The 23947-nt window shown below is 39.1% G+C and overlaps 1 protein-coding gene across 9 annotated transcripts in view; it reads left to right on the forward strand.

The window, feature by feature from the left end:
- Positions 1 to 23947, forward strand: part of PTPN22 (protein tyrosine phosphatase non-receptor type 22) — a 57476-nt gene that overhangs the window by 11292 nt on the left and 22237 nt on the right. For 7 of the 9 annotated variants that reach the window (XM_054463587.2, XM_054463559.2, XM_054463577.2 and 4 more), the window contains exons 2-13: positions 1338 to 1446; positions 1696 to 1772; positions 2209 to 2304; positions 2996 to 3034; positions 4173 to 4244; positions 4351 to 4410; positions 5733 to 5875; positions 6245 to 6311; positions 8690 to 8767; positions 12086 to 12172; positions 21736 to 21812; positions 21949 to 22766. In XM_054463587.2, coding sequence (XP_054319562.1) covers positions 1338 to 1446; positions 1696 to 1772; positions 2209 to 2304; positions 2996 to 3034; positions 4173 to 4244; positions 4351 to 4410; positions 5733 to 5875; positions 6245 to 6311; positions 8690 to 8767; positions 12086 to 12172; positions 21736 to 21812; positions 21949 to 22766 — 1723 coding nt within the window. The remainder of the gene's footprint in view (positions 1 to 1337; positions 1447 to 1695; positions 1773 to 2208; positions 2305 to 2995; positions 3035 to 4172; positions 4245 to 4350; positions 4411 to 5732; positions 5876 to 6244; positions 6312 to 8689; positions 8768 to 12085; positions 12173 to 21735; positions 21813 to 21948; positions 22767 to 23947) is intronic. The other 2 variants (XM_063651826.1, XM_063651817.1) reach the window with 1 other exon arrangement.

Here is a 23947-nt window from a genome sequence, read left to right on the forward strand (position 1 = left end):
TGAGATCTTTTCAGCAGCCCTGGGATCAACAGCAACCTGAAAATGATCATTCTGAAGTTGCTTAAGAGCAGGGAGATTTGAAAAATTGGTGTAACTTCAGCTGAAATTCAGCGTAGTCTTTCATGTGTCCTTAAATTCTCAAATTAGTCCACTTGTATCCATATCCATCTTGAAGTAAAAATATGCTATAAAGATAGTTCAGTAGCTTCTTGGGGTTCAAAGTAAAAGAAACAAACAAACAAACAAAAAGATATCAGTTCAGTATCTCTCCTCTCAAATCCAGTTCTGAAAATCTAGAGGAAGTCAAACTACAGTAGGCTCTCTTTATCTACGGAGGATGTGTTTGAAGACCTATAGTAGATGCCTGAAACTGCAGATAGTACCAAATCTTACGTATGCTATGTTGTTTTTACCTATACATACATATCTATAATTAAGGTCAATTTATAAATTAGGCACAATAAGAGATTAGCAATAATAGCTAGTAATACAATAGAACAATTATGATAATCTACAGTAATAAAAGTTATGTGAGGCCAAGGAAGGTGGATTGCTTGAGTCCAGGAGTTTGAGACCAGCCTGGGCAACATGGTGAAATCTCTTCTCTACTGAAAATATGAGAACTATCCAGGTGTGATGCTCGCGCCTGTGGTCCCGGCTTTCAGGAGGTAAGGCTGAGGTGGGAGGTGAGGCTGAGGTGGGAGGTGAGGCTGAGGTGGGAGGTGAGGCTGAGGTGGAAGAATCACCTGAGCCTAGAAAGTTGAGGCTGCATTGAGCTGTGATCAAGCCACTGCACTCCAGCCTGGGTGACAGAGTGAAACTTTATCTAAAAAAAAAAAAAAGTGCTTTTGGAACTGAAATCTTTGAAATTTTGCTAGATATAGAGAGATTTTATTCAGCTTAAGCTCTACTTCCACTTAGAAAAAAAAGCTATCTGAAGTAAAAAGACTAATGGAACTTAATTATTTTCCAGTTGACCATTTAACTAAAAAGCAGTTATAAAGGAAGTAAATTAAGCTTTTAATATCTGCCCGTTGGGTGGAGCATATAGCTTGCTTCCAGAAGATATTTGGTTCTGAAAATATTCACAAGTTTCACCTTTAAGTTCACGCTATCTATGGCTCAGCTGCAGTAAGTGTGATCTTTTCACTTCCCCAAATGTCACTGAACTCAGGTCTCCTTATGCTCTGCAGCTCTGTCCTGAATGGAGTCAGAACCAGAAGATAATAAAAGGGTTGAGGTAGAATGTTTTGCCAGTGGAAAAGGAAAGCTCTTTAGAGATAGCTTCTTACCTCATTTCTCTAGGAAGATTAATTATTCTTGGAATCTTATTACAGAAGCTGAAAAGGCAATCTACCAAGTACAAGGCAGAAAAAACCTATCCTACAGCTGTGGCTGAGAAGCCCAAGAATATCAAGAAAAACAGATATAAGGATATTTTGCCCTGTAAGTTCCATTTCTCTCTATAAACTCATACTTTCTCCCAAACTCAATCATTACTATCTCTTTGTACCCATTGCTTACTGATCCTGATCTTGGAACATGGCATTGACAACTTAGTTTGTACTATTTATGACTGCAAAAGAATATTCATTCATTCATTCACGAGCATACACTATTCACAGTGTTAGGCCCTGATTTAAATCTGCTGACTAAGCCCTCTTAATTGTACTATGTCTGTCTTTTGTATTATAGATGATTATAGCCGGGTAGAACTATCCCTGATAACCTCTGATGAGGATTCCAGCTACATCAATGCCAACTTCATTAAGGTACAGTGAAAGAAAATAAAAGCATTCCACATTTCTCTAGATACCTAAAAAAAGGGGAGGGCTGGCTGGACTCAGTGGCTCATGCCTGTAATCCCAGCACTTTGGGAGGCTGAGGTGGAAAGATCACTTGAACCCAAGAATTTGAGACCAGCCTGGGCAACATATGAGACCCCATCTCAACAAAAAGTTAAAAAATTAGCCAGATGTGGTGGCATGCGCTTGTAGTCCCAGCTACTGGAGAGGCTGAGGTAAGGGGATTGCTTGAGGCCAGGAGGTCAAGGCTGCAGTGAGCTGTGATTATGCCACTATACTCCAGCCTGGGTAACACAGTGAGACCATCTCAAAAAAAAAAAAAAAAAAAAAAAAGGAAGGGGAGGACTAGGTGAGAACAGGATATTATTTGTAGTCACCCCATGTAATTTCTGTTCCCCTTTAGGGAGTTTATGGACCCAAGGCTTATATTGCCACCCAGGGTCCTTTATCTACAACCCTCCTGGACTTCTGGAGGATGATTTGGGAATATAGTGTCCTTGTAAGTATGGTGTTGCTTTTGTTACTTTATTCTCTACTTTATTAAAAACAGTGCTTTTAAAAAATCGGTCCGTGGAACTTCAGGGTTCAGGCATCTTTTAGTCAGAATCACAATGCCATTCTTGTCCAAGGAAATGAAAGTGCTCAGCCAGGTGTACTCTGGGAGGCCAAGGGGGTGGGTAGCTTGAGCCTAGGGGTTCTAGACCAGCCTGGGCAACATGGCAAAACCCTGTCTCTACAAAAAATACAAAAATTAGTTGGGAGTGGTGGTGTGTCCCTATAGTCCCAGCTACTGAGGAAGCTGATGTGGGAGGATCGCTTGAGCCCATGAGGTTGAGACTGCAGTAAGCTAAGATTGTGCCATAGCACTCCAGCCTGGGTGACAGAATGAGACCCTGTCTCAAAAATAAATAAGTTTAAAAAAAAAATAAAAATAAATTTAAAAATTAGGAAGTTCTTACCTTGACAGGCTCATTTGGTAACAAGATTACTGGTCTGAACAGAGAAAGGGGAAGTATTGTCAGAATGAAGAGTAACAGCAATATTTTATAAGTCACCAGGTTTTATTTTTTGGTTAAAAAAAACGACAAAACAGAAAAAAGCACGGTTAATACTTTCTGACTCTGGAATCCATGTATTAACTGCTCTAACTATATATGAATGTTTAAGTTTCTATCTATTTCATCCCCCAGATCATTGTTATGGCATGCATGGAGTATGAAATGGGAAAGGTAAGTTACTTTCTACCACCTGCTGACCTTAAAACAAAGGGAAGAAGAAAAAGGAGAGGGAAATTGGCAGCAGAACTTACCTGAGTGTACCTAGATAAAACTTATGTCATCTTCCTAGTTTTCAGTTTGGGAATGCCACGTGATTCTCAGGGGATTTTTTTTTTTTTTCCTCCTAAGAATCCTATTTATTTGTTTTCTCAGTAGACCCTATGTTTTACAGTTAAAAACAAGGTATGCTTTTAAGATTAACAAATCACTTGCCCATTTCTGTTAATTAGATATCTTTAACTGCCAGCCGGAGCTTTTAATCCTGTGCTGTCCAATATTGCATCCACCAGCCACATACAGCTATTGAGCATTGAAAATATGGCTAATGAGACTGGGGAACTCAATTATTTTAATTGATTTAAACTTAAAAACTGACATGCAATTGAGTTATCGGAAAGCTGTTTTGAGTATGTGAAAATTTTTCAAATGTAAGTTTTATTAAATCTAAATGGAAATAAAATATTTCCAAAATTTGGCATCCTACTTGAGATTAGCTATAAATACAAAATATACACTGGATTTTGAAGACTTAGTAAAAAATGCCAAATATCTGATAATTATTTTATATTGGTTACATGTCAAAATGTTTTGATATATTGGGCTAAGATATGTTATTAAAATTAATTTCACCTCTTTTCATTTTTTAATATGTCTATTTGAAAATTTAAAATTACATTTGTGGCTCACATTATATTTTTACTGGATATCAGTGTTCTACTGTTGCCATTCTGAGTTGACAATTCTAATCAAAACCAAGGAAACTAGGTATTTCACTTAGCTTGTGCAGCTGTTTTAGTAGACATATGATTTCTGTTAGTTCTTGTGAAATACTAAAAATAGGTCAAAGATTTCTATTTCTACTTTTTCAGACTCCCAGGAAGTCTGTAATTTATATATCCTTTAACGTTTGTTTTCCCATCTTTGGAGATTCCAATAATGTAGGGGTTGAAGCCCAAAGGGGTTAGACGCACCTAACCTAAGGTGAAGGACATAGAGCTGAATTTGCTTCCAAATGAGAGAGTGGGTTTTATTCCCCCGAAGAGACTAGAATATATGGAAGGAAATCACTGTATTCTGCTTTGTGCAACAGAAAAAGTGTGAGCGCTACTGGGCTGAGCCAGGAGAGATGCAGCTGGAATTTGGCCCTTTCTCTGTATCCTGTGTAAGTGTAATGTCTGTTCTCATGTCTGAGTAAAGCCTCCAGGGTCTACCTTACAGAGAGCTTGTCTTTGCAATCACTAATACTTGAGTCTTCTTTTTCTTTTTAGGAAGCTGAAAAAAGGAAATCTGATTATATAATCAGGACTCTAAAAGTTAAGTTCAATAGTGTAAGTATAAAATAAGAATGATAAACTCAAAAGCCTATAGAGATCAGGCAAGTAAATATAGACGTGTGTAGCTCAGGCTGGGCATAAGACAATGGGGAGTGGTAGGGTCTTTGATGTCGTGAATGAGTCTTCATATTCAAGAGAACTTTGAGCCTGGCCAACATGGCAAAAACCTGTCTCTACTAAAAACACACAAAAAATTAGCTGGGCATGGTGGTGCATGCCTGTGGTTCCAGCTAGTCAGGAGGCTTAGGCAGGAGAAATCATTTAAGCCCTGGAGGCGGAGGTTGCAGTGAACTGAGATGGTGCCACTGCACTGCAGCCTGGGTGACAGAGCAAGACTGTGTCTCAAAGAAGAAGAAAAAAAGAAGAGACCATTGTTATAATATGTCTTCAATCTATTCTATACCATGGCACACATATAAAATGATAATATCTGTAGGGTAAACAGAAGCTGAACAGTGCATAGAGACTGGGGACCAGTTTGAGAGCTTAGGCTGCCCTAGGCCCTGCCCAGCTTCTCTAAGGCAAAAAGATTTAATATATCAGCATGATTGTGAAACATTTGAGGCATACCAGTTGGGAAACACTGGTTTGAACTATTTTCATATCCAGCTATTTCCTCTTGTGAATGGGGCAGATGGGGACAAACCAATAGTAAGTGACCTGAAATCACTTTTAATGGTTTTCAGAAAGCATCTGGTCACCTGAGATCTATAGAGAAGAAACCAGAATAAATTTCAAAAAGGATATAGATACAACTTAGTATGCCAGACTGATGTCTTGGTATAATGAGGTGGAGTTCTAACCACGTGTTGTCTTATTATCCTGGCTATTTTTAAAATAATTTCAACTTTTTTTTTTTTTTGAGACAGAGTCTCGCTCTGTCACCCAGGCTGGAGTGTGGAGTGTGCAGTGGTGCAATCTTGGTTTACTGCAATCTGAGCCTCCTGGGTCCAAGCAACTCTCGTGCCGTGGCCTCCCCAGTAGCTGGGACTACAGGTGCTCACCACCATGCCTGGCTAATTTTTGTATTTTTAGTAGAGACAGGGTTTCCCCATGTTGGCCAGGCTGGTCTTGAACTCCTGACCTCAAGTAATCTGCCTGCTTCAGCCTCCCAAAGTGCTAGGATTACAGGCGTAAGCCACCACACCCAGCTTCAACTTTAATCTTATGAATATAAGACACAAGGGCATAAATGTGCACGTTTGTTACATGCATGCCACTGAATAATCCCATCACCCAGGTAGTGAGCATAGTACCCAATAGGTGGTTTTTCAGCCCTTGCCCCTCTTCTCCTCCTGTCTGGCTGCTTTTTATAGGAAACTCGAACTATCTACCAGTTTCATTACAAGAATTGGCCAGACCATGATGTACCTTCATCTATAGACCCTATTCTTGAGCTCATCTGGGATGTACGTTGTTACCAAGAGGATGACAGTGTTCCCATATGCATTCACTGCAGGTATGACACTATATATAAACCTTCTACCCAAAATGAACCAAATGTCAGAGTCTGGCCAGGACTCTGTAATTGAAAGGGGAAAAGGTTAATAGCAGAAACAAACGATAAGAAATTCAACCTAAGCATTAAATTCATGTTTTTCTGATAAGTTACTTGTGAGTAGTACAGTTCTAGAGACTCTTGCTCTGAAATGTTGCCTAGGACCTCTTGCATGACAAATGGGCTCTGGGAAATGGTGGGGTTTGGAAAGTTTAATTGTCCCCAGGCATCTTCTTCCCCAAATCTGTTGGTGAAATTTTCCAGCTACTGTCAATGGTCCATTCTCTCTAGGTATACATGCATACATGCTACTGTGATCTTTCATTTCAGTGCTGGCTGTGGAAGGACTGGTGTTATTTGTGCTATTGATTATACATGGATGTTGCTAAAAGATGGGGTGAGTTTCTCTCAGCAGGCACTTCCCATTTGCTTAGTCTACTGCTTTCATACTTAGTAATTGTTTGGTTTTTCAAAACATCTATCTTCATGATTCATCTTTTCTAGAAAATGTACTTGTAGACCCACTCTGTCAGATGATTAAATTAGTTCCCAGGTAGGTGGGTCTTAAAGGGTGGTCCCTAGACAAGAAGCATCAGCATCACCTGAGAACTTGTTAGAAATGCAATATATATTGGGCTAAGATATGTTATTAAAATTAATTTCACCTCTTTTCATTTTTGAATGTGTCTATTTGAAAATTTAGGCTGGGCACGGTGGCTCACGCCTGTAATCCCAGCACTTTGGGAGGCCGAGGCAGGTGGATCACGAGGTCAGGAGATTGAGACCATCCTGGCTAACATGGTGAAACCCTGTCTCTACTAAAAATACAAAAAAATTAGCCAGGCGTGGTGGTGGACACCTGTAGTCCCTGCTACTCAGGAGGCTGAGGCGGGAGAATGGCTTGAACCGAGGAAGTGGAGCTTGCAGTGAGCCAAGATCTCACCACTGCACTCCAGCTTAGGTGACAGAGCGAGACTCTGTCTCAAAAAAAAAAAAAAAAAAAAAAAGCAAAAAAAATTAGTCAGGCGTGGTGGCATGTGCCTGTAATCCCAGCTACTCAGGAGGCTGAAGCAGGAGAATTGCTTGAACTCGGGAGGTGGAGGTTGCAGTGAGCAGAGATTGAGCCACTGTACTCCAGCCTGGGCAACAGAGAGAGACTCCGTCTCAAAAAATAAAAATAAATAAAAATAAAAATAAAATAAATAAAGGAAAAGAAAGAAATTTTTGGCCGGGCATGGTGGCTCACACTGTAATCCCAGCACTTTGGGAGGCCGAGGCAGGCCAATCACCTAAAGTTAGGAGTTCAAGACCAGCCTGACCAACATGGTGAAACCCTGTCTCTACTAAAAATACAAAATTAGCCAGGTGTGGTGGTGCATGCCTGTAATACCAGCTACTCGGGAGGCTGAGACAGGAGAATCACTTGAACCTGGGAGGTGGAGGTTGCAGTGAGCCAAGATCGTGCCATTGTACTCCAGCTTGGGCAACAAAAGTGAAACTCCTTCTCAAAAAAAAAAAAGAAAAAGAAAAAAAATTTAAAATCACATATGTGGCTCACATTATATTTTACCAGATATCACTGTTCTACTGTTGCCATTCTGAGTTGACAATTCTAATCAAAACCAAGGAAACTTGGCTGGTTGCAGTGGCTCATGCCTGTAATCTCAGCACTTTGGGAGGCTAAGGTGGGCAGATCACCTGAGGTTGGGAGTTCAAGACCAGCCTGACCAACATGGAGAAACCCTGTCTCTACTAAAAATACAAAATTAGCCGGGCCTGGTGGCACATGCCTGTTTTCCTAGCTACTCAGGAGGCTGAGGCAGGAGAATCGCTTGAACCCGGGAGACAGAGGCTGCAGTGAGCTGAGATTGCGCTGTTGCACTCCAGCCTGGGTAACAAGAGTGATACTCCATTTCAAAAACAAAACAAAACAAAAAAAACAAAAAGCAAAAATCAAAACCCAAGGAAACTAGGTATTTCACTTAGCTTGTGCAGCTGTTTTAGTAGACATATAATTTCTGTTAGTTCTTGTGAAATACTGAAAATAGGTCAAATATTTCTATTTCTACTTTTTCAGACTCCCAGGAAGTCTGTAATTTATATATCCTTTAATGTTTGTTTTCCAATCTTTGGAGATTCCAATAGTGTAGGGGTTGAACCCCAAGGGTGTTAGGTGCACCTAACCTAAGGTGAAGGCAAATTACTGGGCCCCACCCCATTGAATTGAATCATATCTCTAGAGATGGGGGCCCAGCAAGCTGTCCAGGTGATTGTGATGCATGATAAAGTTTGAGGACCACTGTCCTAAATTATATAGTTACCCTTCCTTTACCCAAACTGCTTTAATAGATGGACTCAACTTACTGCAATCATACTTTGCATTCCAATCTATAAATCATTTTTTAATGTCTAATAGGAAATGGGAAGTTTAAAATATGGCCTTTAGACCCATCTACCAACCTCTTTTATTTTATGCAACTCTCATACTTGTGCATCTACTGAATACTGTCCCTCGTTATATCTATAGTTTTAGACATTTGGTTACACCGTGTGAAATCATTCTGAAGAGTTTCTTTAGTCTTTTCTAGGGAAAATACCAGGCTCTAAATCATGTTGCAAGTGATAAGAAACCTCATTTGTTTTAAAAATGCATCATCTTTCTGATATTACCCCATGTTAAAAGAGCAGATGCCATGGAAGTACAAGACTATGAAAAAGTAGCAATAATTTGTTAACAAAATATTGAAAGGAATATTTTCCCCTTTAATTTGATAGGTAATTCCTGAGAACTTCAGTGTTTTCAGTTTGATCCGGGAAATGCGGACACAGAGGCCTTCATTAGTTCAAACGCAGGTATGAACTATAGTGAATGGATCAGAACATGTGTCTGAGTCTTGCTCCATCTCTATGTTTAATGGTGAGGCATCCAAAAACAGCTGACTGCTCAGATATAACACCAATTTACCATTACGTGCTCTAGAGTCCATTGCCATTTTCTCTAACTCTGAATATTCCAATATTTTTCCTGTATCCCTTGTCCTGGGTCAAATTCCTTTCATTCCTTATTTTACTGTCTGTTCAGAAAATATTAAGATGCTGATGTAATATTACTTAATTCCTTACAAAGGATGTTGTAAAAGTATTCAACAAACTGACTTGTGGACTTGAAATAGCTAGGTCATGTTAATTTGAAATTTTGTAGTGATAAAATTCATCTCTGAAAGCATAGAAAATCAGGGATTTGTAATTTCTACCTCAGGATGTGGTAACAGAATATGGAGAATTCAGTCTATGTGCTCATTTTAGGAAACACTGAAAAATAAAAACCATATTCCTATTACCTACAGATAGCCACTATTACTATTTTTCTATAGTTTCTCCTGATTCTTATTGCATGCATACTCAAAAAAAAAAAAAAAATTGGGCTGGGTGCGGTGGCTGACACCTGTAATCCCAGCACTTTGGGAGGCCGAGGTGGGTGGATCACCTGAGGTCAGGAGTTCGAGACCAGCCTGACCAATATGCTGAAACCCTGTCTCTACTAAAAATAAAAAAATTAGCTGGATATGGTGGCAGGCACCTGCTAATCCCAGCTACTCGGGAGGCTGAGGTGGGAGAAATGCTTGAGCCTGCGAGGTGGAAGTTGCAGTGGGCCGAGATCACACGACTGCACTCCAGCCTGGGCAACAGAGTGAGACTCTGTCTCAAAAAAAAAAAAAAAAATTACAGTCACATTCTATTTATGTATCACAATCTTTTAACCTACCCCAGAATACCCACACTTGTTCACTCCATTAGGAATGCTCTTCCCTTTTTCTAGCCCAAATCTCTCACTGTCTACAATATTAATTTCACCCGTATTTCTACACGAATAGTTTTACCCAATAGTTTTAGTTTTCTAAGTGGTCTTCATTTTTAATATAGAATTTAGAATTGACTCATTCATTCATCAAACGTGTATTGATGTTTATTAACAGGAACTTTTGTGTAATTTGTTAGAACTGCTTTTAACTACTTAAATAGCAAGACCTTAAAGTGTTCAAAACACTTACAAATGAAGTTGCAAATAGTTTTAGAGATAAAACAACTGACAATGGCAATTCAGATATTTTAGTCTAGAAGTTGTGAATTAAAGGGATAAAATAAAGAGCTATTATAATATAAAACTGTTTGGCCTGCACAGATTTTCCACTAATAGCTGGTGGAAAAAATAACTTTCATGTGTTGAATGTAGGTGTTTTCTATATTCAACCTGTGAGGGAGAAAGCTTATGTGAAATGAAAGCATTAGCTGGTTTAATGCTGTCAGACTTGAAAGAAGGCTGATCCATGTAAATGCATAAAGATTCCAGAAGTATGGAACCTAGTTATATAAATAGCAATACTAATTTAATAAAACCATACCCCATTTCAAAAACAAATTCCATTTCAGGCCTACTTTTAAGAGTTGGAAGACAGCTGAAAAAGCCTTCACATTTTGGCATTATCAAACAACTAACTGAACTTGACAGTTGTAGCTGTTTTTTCTGACACTACTCTAACCAGGAAATGGCACTGTAACCAGATGAGAGCTTCCTGTCTGATTTTTCTTTTTCTTTCTTTCTTTCTTTTTTTTTTTTTGAGATGGAGTTTCACACTGTCAATCAGGCTGGAGTGCAATGGTGCGATCTTGGCTCACAGCAACTTCTGCCTGCCGGGTTCAAGCAAGTCTTCTGCCTCAGCCTCCCGAGTAGGTGGGACTACAGGCACGCGTCACCATGCCCAGCTAATTTTTTTTGTATTTTTAGTGGAGATGGGGTTTCACCATGCTGGCCAGGCTGGTCTTGAACTCCTGATTTTGTGATCTGCCCACCTTGGCCTCCCAAAGTGCTGGAATTACAGGCGTGAGCCACCATGCCCGGCCCTGATTTTTCTTTCTTAAAAAAATTAGCCAGATGTGGTGGCTCACGCCTATAATCTCCACACTTTGGGAGGCTGAGGCAGGTGGATAGCTTGAGCTCAGGAGTTCAAAACCAGCCTGGGCAACATAGTGAGACCCTGTCTCTACAAAAATTAGCAGGGTGTAGTGGCAGGTGCCTGCAGTCCCGACTTACTTGGGAGACTGAGGTGGGAGCATCACTTGAGCCTGGGAGGTCGAGGCTGCAGTAAGCCGAGATTGCATCACTGCACTCCAGCCTGGGCAACACGGTGAGACCGTGTCTCAAAAAAAAGAAATAAATAAATAAAGAGCATACTCATGGCTGTGTTAAATGATATAGACTCTGCATTGTTTCCTGCTAAAATTATCTTTGAAAAAAAATTGTTCTTTATTTGTATAGAAATGTGTAAAGTGTCAGGGAAAACCCTGAATAGGCCCTTTCAGGTAAAACCCTGATTAGGCCCTTTCAGATAAAAAGTAGGTTCAAAATTAAGTGCTTGAGCAAGTACAGGCAAAAACAGAGTAGTAATAACTCATAAACCTTGTAATAGTAGAGGTCTCATTTCTCTATGGTGAAATCCTTTTGTAACCACAAATTTCAAAACCTTATTTAGTGGTTTACTTTTCTTTGGTATCTTTACTAGGACAAAATTTTAGCAACTTTATCTAAATGCACTGAACTAAGAGTGTGGAAATTAAGTTTCTAAGCCAAGTCCTGGAAATTCCTTCTGAATGACCTGGGATAAACTGTTTGTAAATAGGTATAAATAGCTTATCTACTTTATAGAGCAATTGTGAGGACCAAATTAAAGCATAGACATTGAAGTTATCTATCTATACACCAACCACTATCTCTTTTTCCAGAAAAGATGAAGGTTGCTTACAAAAAATCCATCTAGAATGAAATAATTTTTTTTAATGTGAGCAAGGGAAACAGAATTAGAGAAATGATGGTGGAGAGAAAGATAAGAAAGTAGGGTTAGAACATAAAAGAAACAAGTCATAAGATTCTTGTACATTAGTTAGAGGCGTATCAAATATTTAGCTATTTTCAGCAGCATCAAAGTGCTTTGAAATCTGAAGTGAACTACGTAAGCATAAGGCATTGTTAGTAAATTTAATAACATGCTGATCATCCTTTTGGGTCTGCTATATTAGGATTTGATTGGTGTTCATATTCCTCAAATCTGGTCCTGTAGTTCACCAATTTTTTTGTTTTTGTTTTCATTTGTTCTGGGTTGTGATGCTCTTCAGGAACAATATGAACTGGTCTACAATGCTGTATTAGAACTATTTAAGAGACAGATGGATGTTATCAGAGATAAACATTCTGGAACAAAGGTAAAATTTAAACTAGATATTATGTCAAAAAGTTTTCATACTTGCTTTTGGTCAAGGGATGTCAGATTTGTTGCAGGATTTATCTATTGTCACAACTAAATTGAGAGCATCAGGTGTGCATAGGGCTGCACTGAAAACTTCCTGTGGAAAATTACAAATTAATTTGATGTAATTTAACTTAAAAAATTAATCTCACTAACTCCAGTGGCTCACACCTGTAATCCCAGCATTTTGGGAGCTCGAGGCAGGCAGATCACCTGAGGTCAGGAGTTCAAGACCAGCCTGGCCAACATGGTGAACCCCATCTCCAAAAAAAAAAAAAATTTAGCCAGGAGTGGTGGGGCATACCTGTAGTCCCAGCTACTCCAGAGGCTGAGGCAGGAGGATTGCTTGAATCTGGGAGGTAGAGGTCGCAGTGAGCTGAAATGGCACCACAGCACTCCAGCCTGGGCAACAAAGTGAGACCCTGTCTCAAAGAGAAATAAAAATTTAAAAATAATCTCTTGGCTGGGCGAGGTGGTTCATGCCTGTAATCCCAGCACTTTGGAAGGCCAAGGTGGAAGAACTGTTCAAGCCTAGGAGTTTGAGAGCAGCCTCGGCAACACAGCAATTGTCTCTACAAAAAAATTTTTCCAAATAGCCGGATGCAGTGGTTCACGCCTATGATCCCAGCACTTTGGGAGGCCGAGGCGGGGTTTTGCCATATTGACCAGGTTGGTCTTGACCTGGGATCAGGAGTTCAAGACCAGCCTGGCCAACATGGTGAAACCCCGTCTCTACTAAAAATACAAAAATTAACTGGGCATGGTGATGCGCACCTGTAATCCCAGCTACTTGGGAGGCTGAGGCATGAGAATCATTTGCACCCAGGAGGTGGAGGTTGCAGTGATCTGAGATTGCACCACTGCACTCCAGCCTAAGTGACAGAGCAACACTCTGTTAAAAAAAAAAAAAAGAAAAAAGCCGCAGCAAAAAGAGAAGGCTTAACTAAGATTCAGAGTCTCATAACAATGTGAAAATACCCAGATTTCAGTTGAAAATCACTTATTATACCAAGAACCAGGAAGATCTCAAAGTGAATTTAAAAAAGGATAATAGGTGACACACTGAGATGATACAGATGTCAGAATCATCTGACAAGGATTTTAAAGCAGCCAAGATAAAAATGCTTCAATGAGCAATTAAAAACATGGTTAAAACAACAACAACAAAAACAATAAAAAGAATGAAAATATAAAAAAAGAAAAAAGGTAAAAACATGCTTAAACCAAATTAAAAAATACAAAGCCTCATAAAAAGAAAAAAAAAGAGTCTCAGCAAAGAAACAAGATATAAAGAGAACCAAATGGAAATTTTAGAACTTAAAAATACAGTAACTGAAGCAAAATAGATGGGTTCAACAGCAGAACAGAGGGTATGGAAAAAAGAATTAATGAATTGAAAAGTAGAACAATAGAAATTGCCCAGTCTGAGCAACAGTGATAAAATAGACTGAAAAAAAAATAAGCAGAGCTGCAGGGTAACTAAGGGACAAAAAAAAAAAAATCTAGCATTGTGTCATCAAAACCCCAGAAAGAAAAGAGAAAGGGCAGGGTTGAAAAAGTACTGGAAGATACATCATAATTAAATTTCTGAAAAAAAAAACAACAAAAAAGTTTTAGAAATCAGCCAGAAAAAGATGACACCTTAACTGTAGGAGGAAAACAATTAGAATGACAGCAGATTTTGCATTAGGAATCATAGAGGTCAGAAGGAAGTGGCACAATATTTTCCAAGTGCTGAAAGAAAATAACTGTCAATCCAGAGTTTCACACACAGTGAAAACATCCTTCAGGGCTGAAGGGGAAATCAAGACATTCTCAGATGAAGAAAAACTAAGATAATCTGTTACCAGTAGACCTACCCTAAAAAAATGGCAAAGGAAGCTTTCTAAACCGAAAGGGAATGAAAGAAGGAAGAAAGAACATAATAAACAAACGTGGGTAAATATAATAAACTTTCCTTCTCCTCTTGAGTTTTATAAATTATGTTTTACAATTGAAGTACAAATATAACACTGACTGATGTTGTTCTAGACGTATTAAAGGAAATATTTTAAATGATTATAACAGGAGGATGGTAACAAACATAAAGGAAGGTAAGGCTTCCACACTTGAACTGGTAAAATGATAACACCAGTAGAGTGTGATACCATATATCTATATCTATATCTAGAGCCATGACTAAAAAAAGGCTATACAAAGAGATATAATAAAACACACTATAGGTAAATCAAAATGGAATTCTAAAAAATGCAGGAAAGAGAAAACATCAGGAAAAAGAAAAGAGCAACGAGAAACAGAAAGAATAAAGAGAAAACAAAAAATAAAATAGCAGAATGAAACTTGACCATATTAATAATTACGTTAAACATATAAGCCTAAATACACCAATATTTACTGGTGGTAGAGTGAATTGCCAGATTGGCATAGAGAATTAAAAAACAATTCAACTATATGTTGTCTATGAGAAACTCACTTCAAATATATAAGAGGGCTAAAAACAAAGGAATGGAAAAAAGATATATCATGTAAACATGAATCAAAGGAAAGCAGGAGTGGCTATGTTAATATCAGATAAAGTAGACTTCAGAGCAAAGACAATTATTAGAGATAGGGAAAGATAATGATAAAAGGGTCAATCTGCCAGTAAGACATAATAGTCCTAAATGTATATAGACCAAACAATTAAGTTGCAAAATATGTGAGGAAAAACTCATAGAACTTAAAGGAGAGAAACAGATGATTCACAGTCATAGCCAGGGACTTCAATATTCTTCTTTCAACAATTTTGATAGAACTGGACAGAAAACCAGCAAGGATATAGGTGAACTCAACACCACTAACTGACAAAATCTAGTTGACACTTACAGAACACTCTACCTAATAAGAATACACATTCTTTTAAAGTGCTTATGGAAATATATATCAAGATAGAGTATATCCTGAGCCATAAAAATCTGAAAAATTTGAAAAATTTTTTTAAATTGAAATTAGCCTGGGAGCAGTAGCTCACACCTGTAATCCCAGCACTTTGGGAGGCCAAGGCAGACGGATCACATGAGGTCAGGAATTTGAGACCAGCCTGGCCAGCCTGGCCAAACCCCATGTCTACTAAATATACAAAAATTAGCCAGGTGTGGTGGTGGGCACCTGTAATCCCAGTTACATGGAGGGCTGAGGAAGGAGAATCACTTGAACCCAGTAGGCGGAGGTTGCAGTGAGCCGAGATAGCATCACTACACTCCAGCCTGGCCAACAAAGCGAGACTCTGTCTCAAAACAAAACAAAACAAAACAAAACATAACAACCGAAATTATACAGAATATATTTTCTGACCACAATAGAATCAAATTAGAAATCAGTAACAGAGACCGGGCATGGTGGCTCTTGCTTGTAATCCTAGCACTTTGAGAGGCCAAGGTGGGAGGATTCCTTGAGGCCAGGAGTTCAAAATGATCCTGGGTAACACAGGGGGACCCCCGTCTCTACAAAAATTAAAAACTCAGCCAGGTGTGATGGCATGTGCCTGTAGTCCCAGCTACTCAGGGGGCTGAGGTAGGAGGATTGCTTGAGCCTGGGAGGTCAAGGCTGCAATCAACTGTGATTGTGCCACTGCACTCCAACCTGGGTGACAGAGCAAGACCCTGTCTCAAAAATTAATTAATTAATTAAAAAAAGAAAAAAATCAGTAACAGAAAGGTAACGGAAAAGTATCTAAATCCTTGGAAATCAAACCACACTTTCCTAAATAATCTATTGGGTCAAAGAGAAAGTCTCAAAGGAAATAAAGAAACACACTGAATTAAACAAAAATGAAAATACAACATACCAAAATTTATGAGACAGAAGCTATAGCAGTACTGAGAGGGACCTTTATAGCACTAAGTGCATCCATTAGAAAACAGTATAGGTCTCAATAATCTAAGCTGTCACTCCAAGAATATAGAAAAAGAAATAAAGAGCAGATATCAATGAAATTGGAAACAATAATAGAGAAAAATCAGAATTGGTTTTTTGTTTGTTTTTGTTTTTTTGAGACAGAGTTTCACTCTATCACCCAGGATGGAGTGCAGTGGCACAATCTTGGCTCACTGCAACTTCCGCCTCCCAGGCTCAAGCAATTCTTCTGCCTTAGCCTCCCAAATAGCTGGGACTACAGGTATGTGCCACCATGCCCAGCTAATTTTTCTATTTTTGTAGAGATGGGGTTTTGCCATGTTGGCCAGGCTGGTCTTGAACTCCTGACCATCTGCTTGCCTCGGCCTCCCAAAGTGCTGGGATTACAGGCGTGAGCCAAGGCATCCAGCCTGTTTTTTTTAAAAGATTAAAAAAAAAATCGTTCTTTAACAAGATCAATGAAATTGACAAACCTTTTTAAAAACTGACACAGATAAAAAGGGAGAAAATAAAAATTACCAATATCAGGAATGAAATAGGAGCTATGTTGCCCAGGCTGATCTTGAACTCCTGGGCTCAAGGGATTTTCCTGCCTTGGCCCCCCAAAGTGCTAGGATTACAGCCGTGAGTCACCACACCCGGCCCAGAATGGATTATTTTCTCAAACACAATCTAACACAATTTACTTGGCATGACATAGATAATTTGAGTAGCCCCTTAGTGATTAGAAAAATTGAATTTGTAATTTTAAAACTCCCAAAAAAGAAATCTCAGGCCCACATAGTTTCACTAGAGAATTCTATCAAATGGTTAAGGAAGAATTAACACCAATTTTATACAGTCTATACTAGGAAATAGAAAAGGAAGAGATACTTTCCAATTAATATTTTTATTGTGGTATAATATATCATTTTAATTTACTATTTTAGCCATTTTTAAGTGTACAATATAGTGGCATTAAGTATATTCACAATGTTGAGTGACTATCACTATTTCTGGAACTTTCATTATTCTAAACAGACACTCTGTATCCATTAAACAATAACTCCCTATTCTCCCCTCCCATTGGCCCCTGGCAACCATCATTTTACTTTCTGTCTCTATGAATTTGACTACTGTAGGTACCTGATATGGGTGGAATCATATAGTATTTGTCCTTTTGTGTCTGGCTTATTTCACTTAGCGTAATGTCCTCAAGGTTCATCCATGTTGTAACATGTGTCAGAATTTTCTTACTCATTAAGGCTGAATAATATTCCATTGTATATGTTTATACACACACACACCACACACACATGCACACGTTTTGTTTATCCATTCATCCATCAATGGATACTTGAGTTCCTTCCACTTTTTGGCTGCTGTAATGCTGTGATGACCACAGGTATACAAATATATATTTGTATCCCTGCTTTTAATTACTTTGGGTATAACCCAGAAGTGGAATTACATGTGGTAATTCTATGTTTAGTTTTCTTTTAGAACAGCCATACTGTTTTCCATAGCAGCTGTGCCATTTTACATTCCCACCAACAGTACACAAGGATTCCAATTTCTCTACATCCTGGCCAACACTTTTTATTTTCTGTTTTTTGTTTGTTTGTTTGTTTGTTTTTTGAACGCAGTCTCGCTCTGTTGCCAGGCTGGAGTGCAGTGGCGCAATCTTGGCTCAATGCAACCTCCGCCTCCTGGGTTCAAGCGATTCTCCTGCCTCAGCCTCCCGAGTAGCTGGGATTACAAGCACATGCCACCACGCCCAGATAATTTTTGTATTTTTAGTAGAGATGGGGTTTCACCATGTTGGCCAGGATGGTCTCAATCTCTTGACCTCGTGATCCGCCGGCCTCGGCCTCCCAAAGTGCTGGGATTACAGGCGTGAACCACCACGCCTGGCCTATTTTGTTTTTTTGATGGCAGCCATCCTAATTAGGTGTGAAGTGGTATCTCATTGTGATTTTGATTTATATTTTCCTAATGATTAAACATCTTTCTGTGGTATATCCTTCTTGGAAAAATGTCTCTTCAAGTCCTTTGCCCTCCCCCACCCACCCCCACTTTTTTTTTAGGCAGGGTCTTGCTCTGTCATTCAAGCTGCAGTCCAGTGGCACCATCATGGCTCACTGAAGCCTCAAACTCCTGGGCCTTAAGTGATCCTCCCACTTCAGCTCCTGAGTAGCTGAAACTATAGGTATGCACTACCACACCAAGCTAATTTTTTTTTTAACTTTTTTTTTTTAGAGACAGGGTCTCATTATGTTGCCCAGGCTAGTCTCGAACTCCTGGCCTCAAGGAATCCTCCCACCTCAAACTCCCCAGTAGCTGAGACTACAAGCATGAGCCATGGTGCCCAGATTTTGCTCATTTTTTAATTGAGGCTGTATGCGGTGGCTCACGCCTGTAATCCCAGCACTTTGGGAGGCCGAGGCGGGCAGATCACTTGAGGTCAGGAGTTCGAGATCAGCCTGGCCAACATGGTGAAATCCCGTCTCTCCAACAAAGACAAAAATTAGCCAGGTGTGGTGGCATGTGCCTGTAATCCCAGGTACTTGGGAGGCTGATGCAGGAGAATTGCTGGAACCCAGGAGGCAGAGGCTGCAGTGAGCCGAGATCGCACCACGGCACTCTAGCCTGGGTGACACTGTCCCCCTCCACCAAAAAAAAAAAATTGAGTTGTTTACATGTTGTTGAGTTTTAGGAGTTCTCTATATATTCTGGATATTGATCCCTTATCAGATATGTGATTTGCAAATACCATTTTCCATTCAGTCAATGGGTTGCCTTTTTGCCTTTGTGTCCTTTGGTGTGTAAAAGTCTTAAATCTCAATGAAGTCTAATTTTCCTATTATTCTTTTGTTGTTTGTGCCTTTGGTGTCCTATCCAAGAAATCGTTGCCAAATCCAATGTCATGAAGCTTGTCCATTTTCTTATAAGAGTTTTACATTTTACTTGTTATGTTTAGGTATTTGATCAATTTTTGAGTTAATTTCTGTATCATAAGGGTCCAACTTCATTCTCTTTTTTTTTTTTTTTCTTTGAGACGGAGTTTCATTCTTGCTGCCCAGGGTGGAGGGCAATGGCATGATCTCGGCTCACTGGAACCTCCGCCTCCCGGGTTCAAGTGATTCTCCTGCCTCAGCCTCCTGAGTAGCTGGGATTACAGGCATGCGCCACCATGCCTGGCTAATTTTGTATTTTTAGTAGAGACGGGGTTTCTCCATGTTGGTCAGGCTGGTCTCAAACTCCCGACCTCAGGTGATCTGCCCGCCTCGGCCTCCCAAAGTGCTGGGATTACAGGCATGAGCCACCGCACCCAGCCTCAACTTCATTCTTTTGCATGTGTATATTCAGTTTTTCCCAGAATCATTTATTGAAAACACTCTCCTTTCTCCATTGAATTTTCTTGGCACTTTTGTCAAAAATCGATTGCCCACCATATGTAAATGTTTTTTTTTCAAAGCTCTTCTATTCCATTGGTCTTTAGTCTATACTATGTGAGTACCACACTGTTTTAATTACTGTAGCTCTGTTGCAATTTTTGAAATCAGGTAGTGTGTCATTCAACTTTGCTCTTCTTTTTCAAGATTGTTTTGACTATTCAGTGCCCCTTGAGATTCCATGAATTTTAGTCTGTTTTTTAAACAAATTATGTAAAAATGCCATTGGGTTTTTGATAAGAATTGCATTGCATTTGTAGATCACTTTGAATGTCTATTTATTTATATGTTGTTTAATTTCTTTCAGCAAATCTTTGTAGTTTCAGTATACAAGTCTTTTGCCTCCTTGGTTAAATCTATTCCTAAGTATTTTATTCTTTTTGATGCCATTATAAATATAACTGTTTCCTTAATGTTCTTTTCAGATTGTTCATTGCTAATGTATAGAAATGCAACTCATTTTATGTGTTCATTTTACATCCTGCAACTTTGAATTTGTTAGCTCTAGCAGATTTTTTGTGGAATCCCATATATAAAATCATGTCATCTGAGACTAGAGATAATTTTACTTCCTTTTTTTCCATTTTTTTTTTTTTTTTTTTGAGATAGAATCTCACTCTGTTGCCCAGGCTGGAATGCAGTGGCACGATCTCGGCTCACTTCAACCTCTGCCTCCTGGGCTCAAGCAAGTCTCCTGCTTCAGCCTCCCGAATAGGTGGGATTACAGGTGTGCACCACATGCCTGGCTAATTTTTATATTTTTAGTAGAGACGGGCTTTCACCATGTTGGTCAGGCTGGTTTCGAACTCCTGACCTCAAGGGATCCACCCACCTCGGCCTCCCAAAGTGCTGAGATTACAGGCGTGAGCCACTGTGCGCAGCCTTTTTTTTCCAATTTGAATGCTTTTTTTTTCTTGCCTAAGAACAAAATTAATTTAAAAAATTACTTTAGCTAGAACTTCAGTACTATGTTGAATAGAAGTGGTAAAAGTTGGCATTCTTGTCTTGTTTTTGATCTTAGGGGAAAAGCTTTAAGTCTTTCATGTATGAATATGATGTTAATTATGGGTTTTCATATATGGCCTCTATCATGTTGAGAACATTTCCTTATATTCCTATTTTGTTAAGTGATTTTAACATGAATTTTGTCAAATGCTTTTTCTGCATCAATTGAGATGTTCAAAATGGATTTTAACATCTCTGAAATGAAGATATATTTTATAATCAATGGTATTTTAAGATTCTATGAACCACAATAACACATTTCATAATATGATAATTGCTATAAAAAATAAGGATTGGGAAGCTGAGGTGAGAGGAGCACTTGAACCCAGGAGGTCGACACTGCAGTGAGCCATGTTTGTGCCACTGCACTCTAGCCTGGATAACAGAATAAGACCCTAACTTAATTAAAAAAAAAAAAAAATTGAAGCCAGGCACTGTGGTACACATCTGTAGTGTCCCAGCTACTTGGGAGGCTGAGGTAGGAGGACTGCTTGAGCCCAGGAGTTTGAGGCCAGACTGGGCAATATAGCGAGGCCCTGTCTCTTAAAAAAGAAGAAGATTGAGCGTGGCTGGACAGGGGTAGAAGTGTTATTTTAGGTTGGGTGGTCAGGGAAGGTTTCCTTATGCAGATGACAGTTAAGCAGAGATCTAATTACTTAGAAGGAGCCAGCCATGCAAAATTTGGTGCAAAAATATATTAATCAGGGGGAATAGTAAGTGTAAAAGCCTTGACTTGGAAATAAGTTTGGCATGCTAAAGTAATGGCAAGAAAACCGGTATACCTAGAGCATAGTGAGGAGGAAAAGAGTAGAACAAGATGAAATAGGTCCAGAGACCTGATAAGTACCTGTAAAGGGCTGAGATGCTGAAATTTCTAAAGGCAGAGTGTTTTTGAGACTAAAGTTACCCACCAAAGAACATTTTTAAAACTCCCACATTTGAAAAGATGATGATATACACAAATCCTTTCTAGTTTCTGTAACACTATTAATCCTTTATTCTGGTCATCTCAGTATATGAACGAGTTCTTGCTGAGTTCAATATTTTGGAAGCTAATCTAACCCTTTCATGAATTATTTTAAATCTTTTTATTTCCTGAAAAATTACTTTTCAGCCTTCTAAATATTAAAATATCTTATTGACATTGCTTCACTGAAAACCAGCCTCTGACTTATTTCTTTTAAAGAGTCAAGCAAAGTATTGTATTCCTGAGCAAAATCACACTCTCCAAGCAGACTCTTATTCTCCTAATTTACCAAAAAGGTGAGTACAATTTTATATATCTAAACGTTGACTAATTGTGTCTGGGAGATGAATCTCATGCTTATACATCATTGTGATGCTAGGAAGAGTCCTGTTTAGGGTATGGTGTCATCATTACGCTTTCTTTTTGTTTTAGTACCATAAAAGCAGCAAAAATGATGAACCAACAAAGGACAAAAATGGAAAACAAAGAATCTTCTTCCTTTGACTTTAGGACTTCTGAAATAAGTGCAAAGGAAGAGCTAGTTTTGCACCCTGCTAAATCAAGCACTTCTTTTGACTTTCTGGAGCTAAATTACGATTTTGACAAAAATGCTGACACAACCATGAAACGGCAGACAAAGGCATTTCCAATAGTTGGGGAGCCTCTTCAGAAGCATCAAAGTTTGGATTTGGGCTCTCTTTTGTTTGAGGGATGTTCTAATTCTAAACCTGTAAATGCAGCAGGAAGATATTTTAATTCAAAGGTGCCAATAACACGGACCAAATCAACTCCTTTTGAGTTGATACAGCAGAGAGAAACCAAGGAGGTGGACAGCAAGGAAAACTTTTCTTATTTGGAATCTCAGCCACATGATTCTTGTTTTGTAGAGATGCAGGCTGAAAAAGTAATGCATGTTTCTTTGGCAGAACTGAATTATTCACTGCCATATGACTCTAAACACCAAATATGTAATGCCTCTAATGTAAAGCACCATGACTCTAGTGCTCTTGGTGTATATTCTTACATACCTTTAGTGGAAGATCCTTATTTTTCATCACGGCCTCCAAGTGGTACCAGTTCTAAGATGTCTCTTGATTTACCTGAGAAGCAAGATGGAACTGTTTTTCCTTCTTCTTTGTTGCCAACATCCTCTACATCCCTCTTCTCTTATTACAATTCACATGATTCTTTATCACTGAATTCTCCAACCAATATTTCCCCACTATTGAACCAAGAGTCAGCTGTACTAGGTAAGTTATTTTTTAAAGTTTGCATAGAATTTTAGATTTCACTTTGTTTCTGTAGAATATTTGGTTTCTTCTCCTCTTCCCTCTTCTCCTCTGCTTCTTCTCTTTCTTTTTTCTCTTTTTTTTTTGAGATGGAGTCTCGCTCTGTCACCCAGGCTGGAGGGCAGTGGTGCAATCTTGGCTCAATGCAACTTCTGCTTCCAGAGTTCAAGCAATTCTCCTGCCTCAGCCTCCCGAGTAGCTGGGATTACAGGCGCGCACCACCATGCCCGGCTAATTTTTGTATTTTTAGCAGAGATGGAGTTTCACCATGTTGGCCAGGATGGTCTTGATCTCTTGACTTCATGATCTGCCTGCCTCGGCCTCCCAAAGTGCTGAGATTACAGGCATGAGCCACCACGCCTAGCCTGCTTCCTTCTCTTTCTTCTTCCTGCTACTCCTCAAATAAATACATTCCAGGAGTGTTTTAATGCTGTAATAAGTTGAAAATAGCAACATCAAACATAATATTCCATGAAACAGGCAACAATGGAGGCAATCAAGATCTGGTACAGGATCTGTACCAGCAGGAGTGCTTCTAAAGAAGGCACGCCTCATTTCTAGAAATGTATATCAAAGGCCCACAATATACTGTTTTTTTAAAATATTTTTTGAAACAGAATCTCACTATGTTGCCCATGCTGGAGTGCAGTGGTGTGAACATTACTCATTGCAGCCTTGATGTCCTGGGCTCAACCAATCCTCCCACCTCAGCCTCCCAAGTAGCTGGGACCACAGGGACACGCCACCATGCCTGGCTAATTTTTTTTTTTTTAGAAATGGGGTCTTGGTATGTTGCCCAGCCTGGTCTCGAAAATCTGGCCTCAAACAATCCTCCCACCTTGGCCTCCCAAAGTGCTGGGATTACAGGTGCAAGCCACCACACCTAGCTTCAGAATTTACTCAACATATAGAAGCAGCTTCCAAAGGAAGAGCAGAAAAAAATTTGATCAATAGCACCCAGAATTTTTGTTGCACAATTATGTGGCTAAAGTGAGTTGAACATATTGCTAAAAATTGAATTCTCTTCCTGCAGAAGTTGGAAGGGGAGAACCTGATTTCTTGCTCTTTTGTAGTAATTTCGTAGATGACAATACACGTTTAGTATTTTGTGTAAAAATTTTATCTTATGTATACCTTTACTT

Source organism: Pongo pygmaeus, chromosome 1, assembly GCF_028885625.2.
Source record: "Pongo pygmaeus isolate AG05252 chromosome 1, NHGRI_mPonPyg2-v2.0_pri, whole genome shotgun sequence".
Lineage (NCBI taxonomy): Eukaryota > Metazoa > Chordata > Mammalia > Primates > Hominidae > Pongo > Pongo pygmaeus.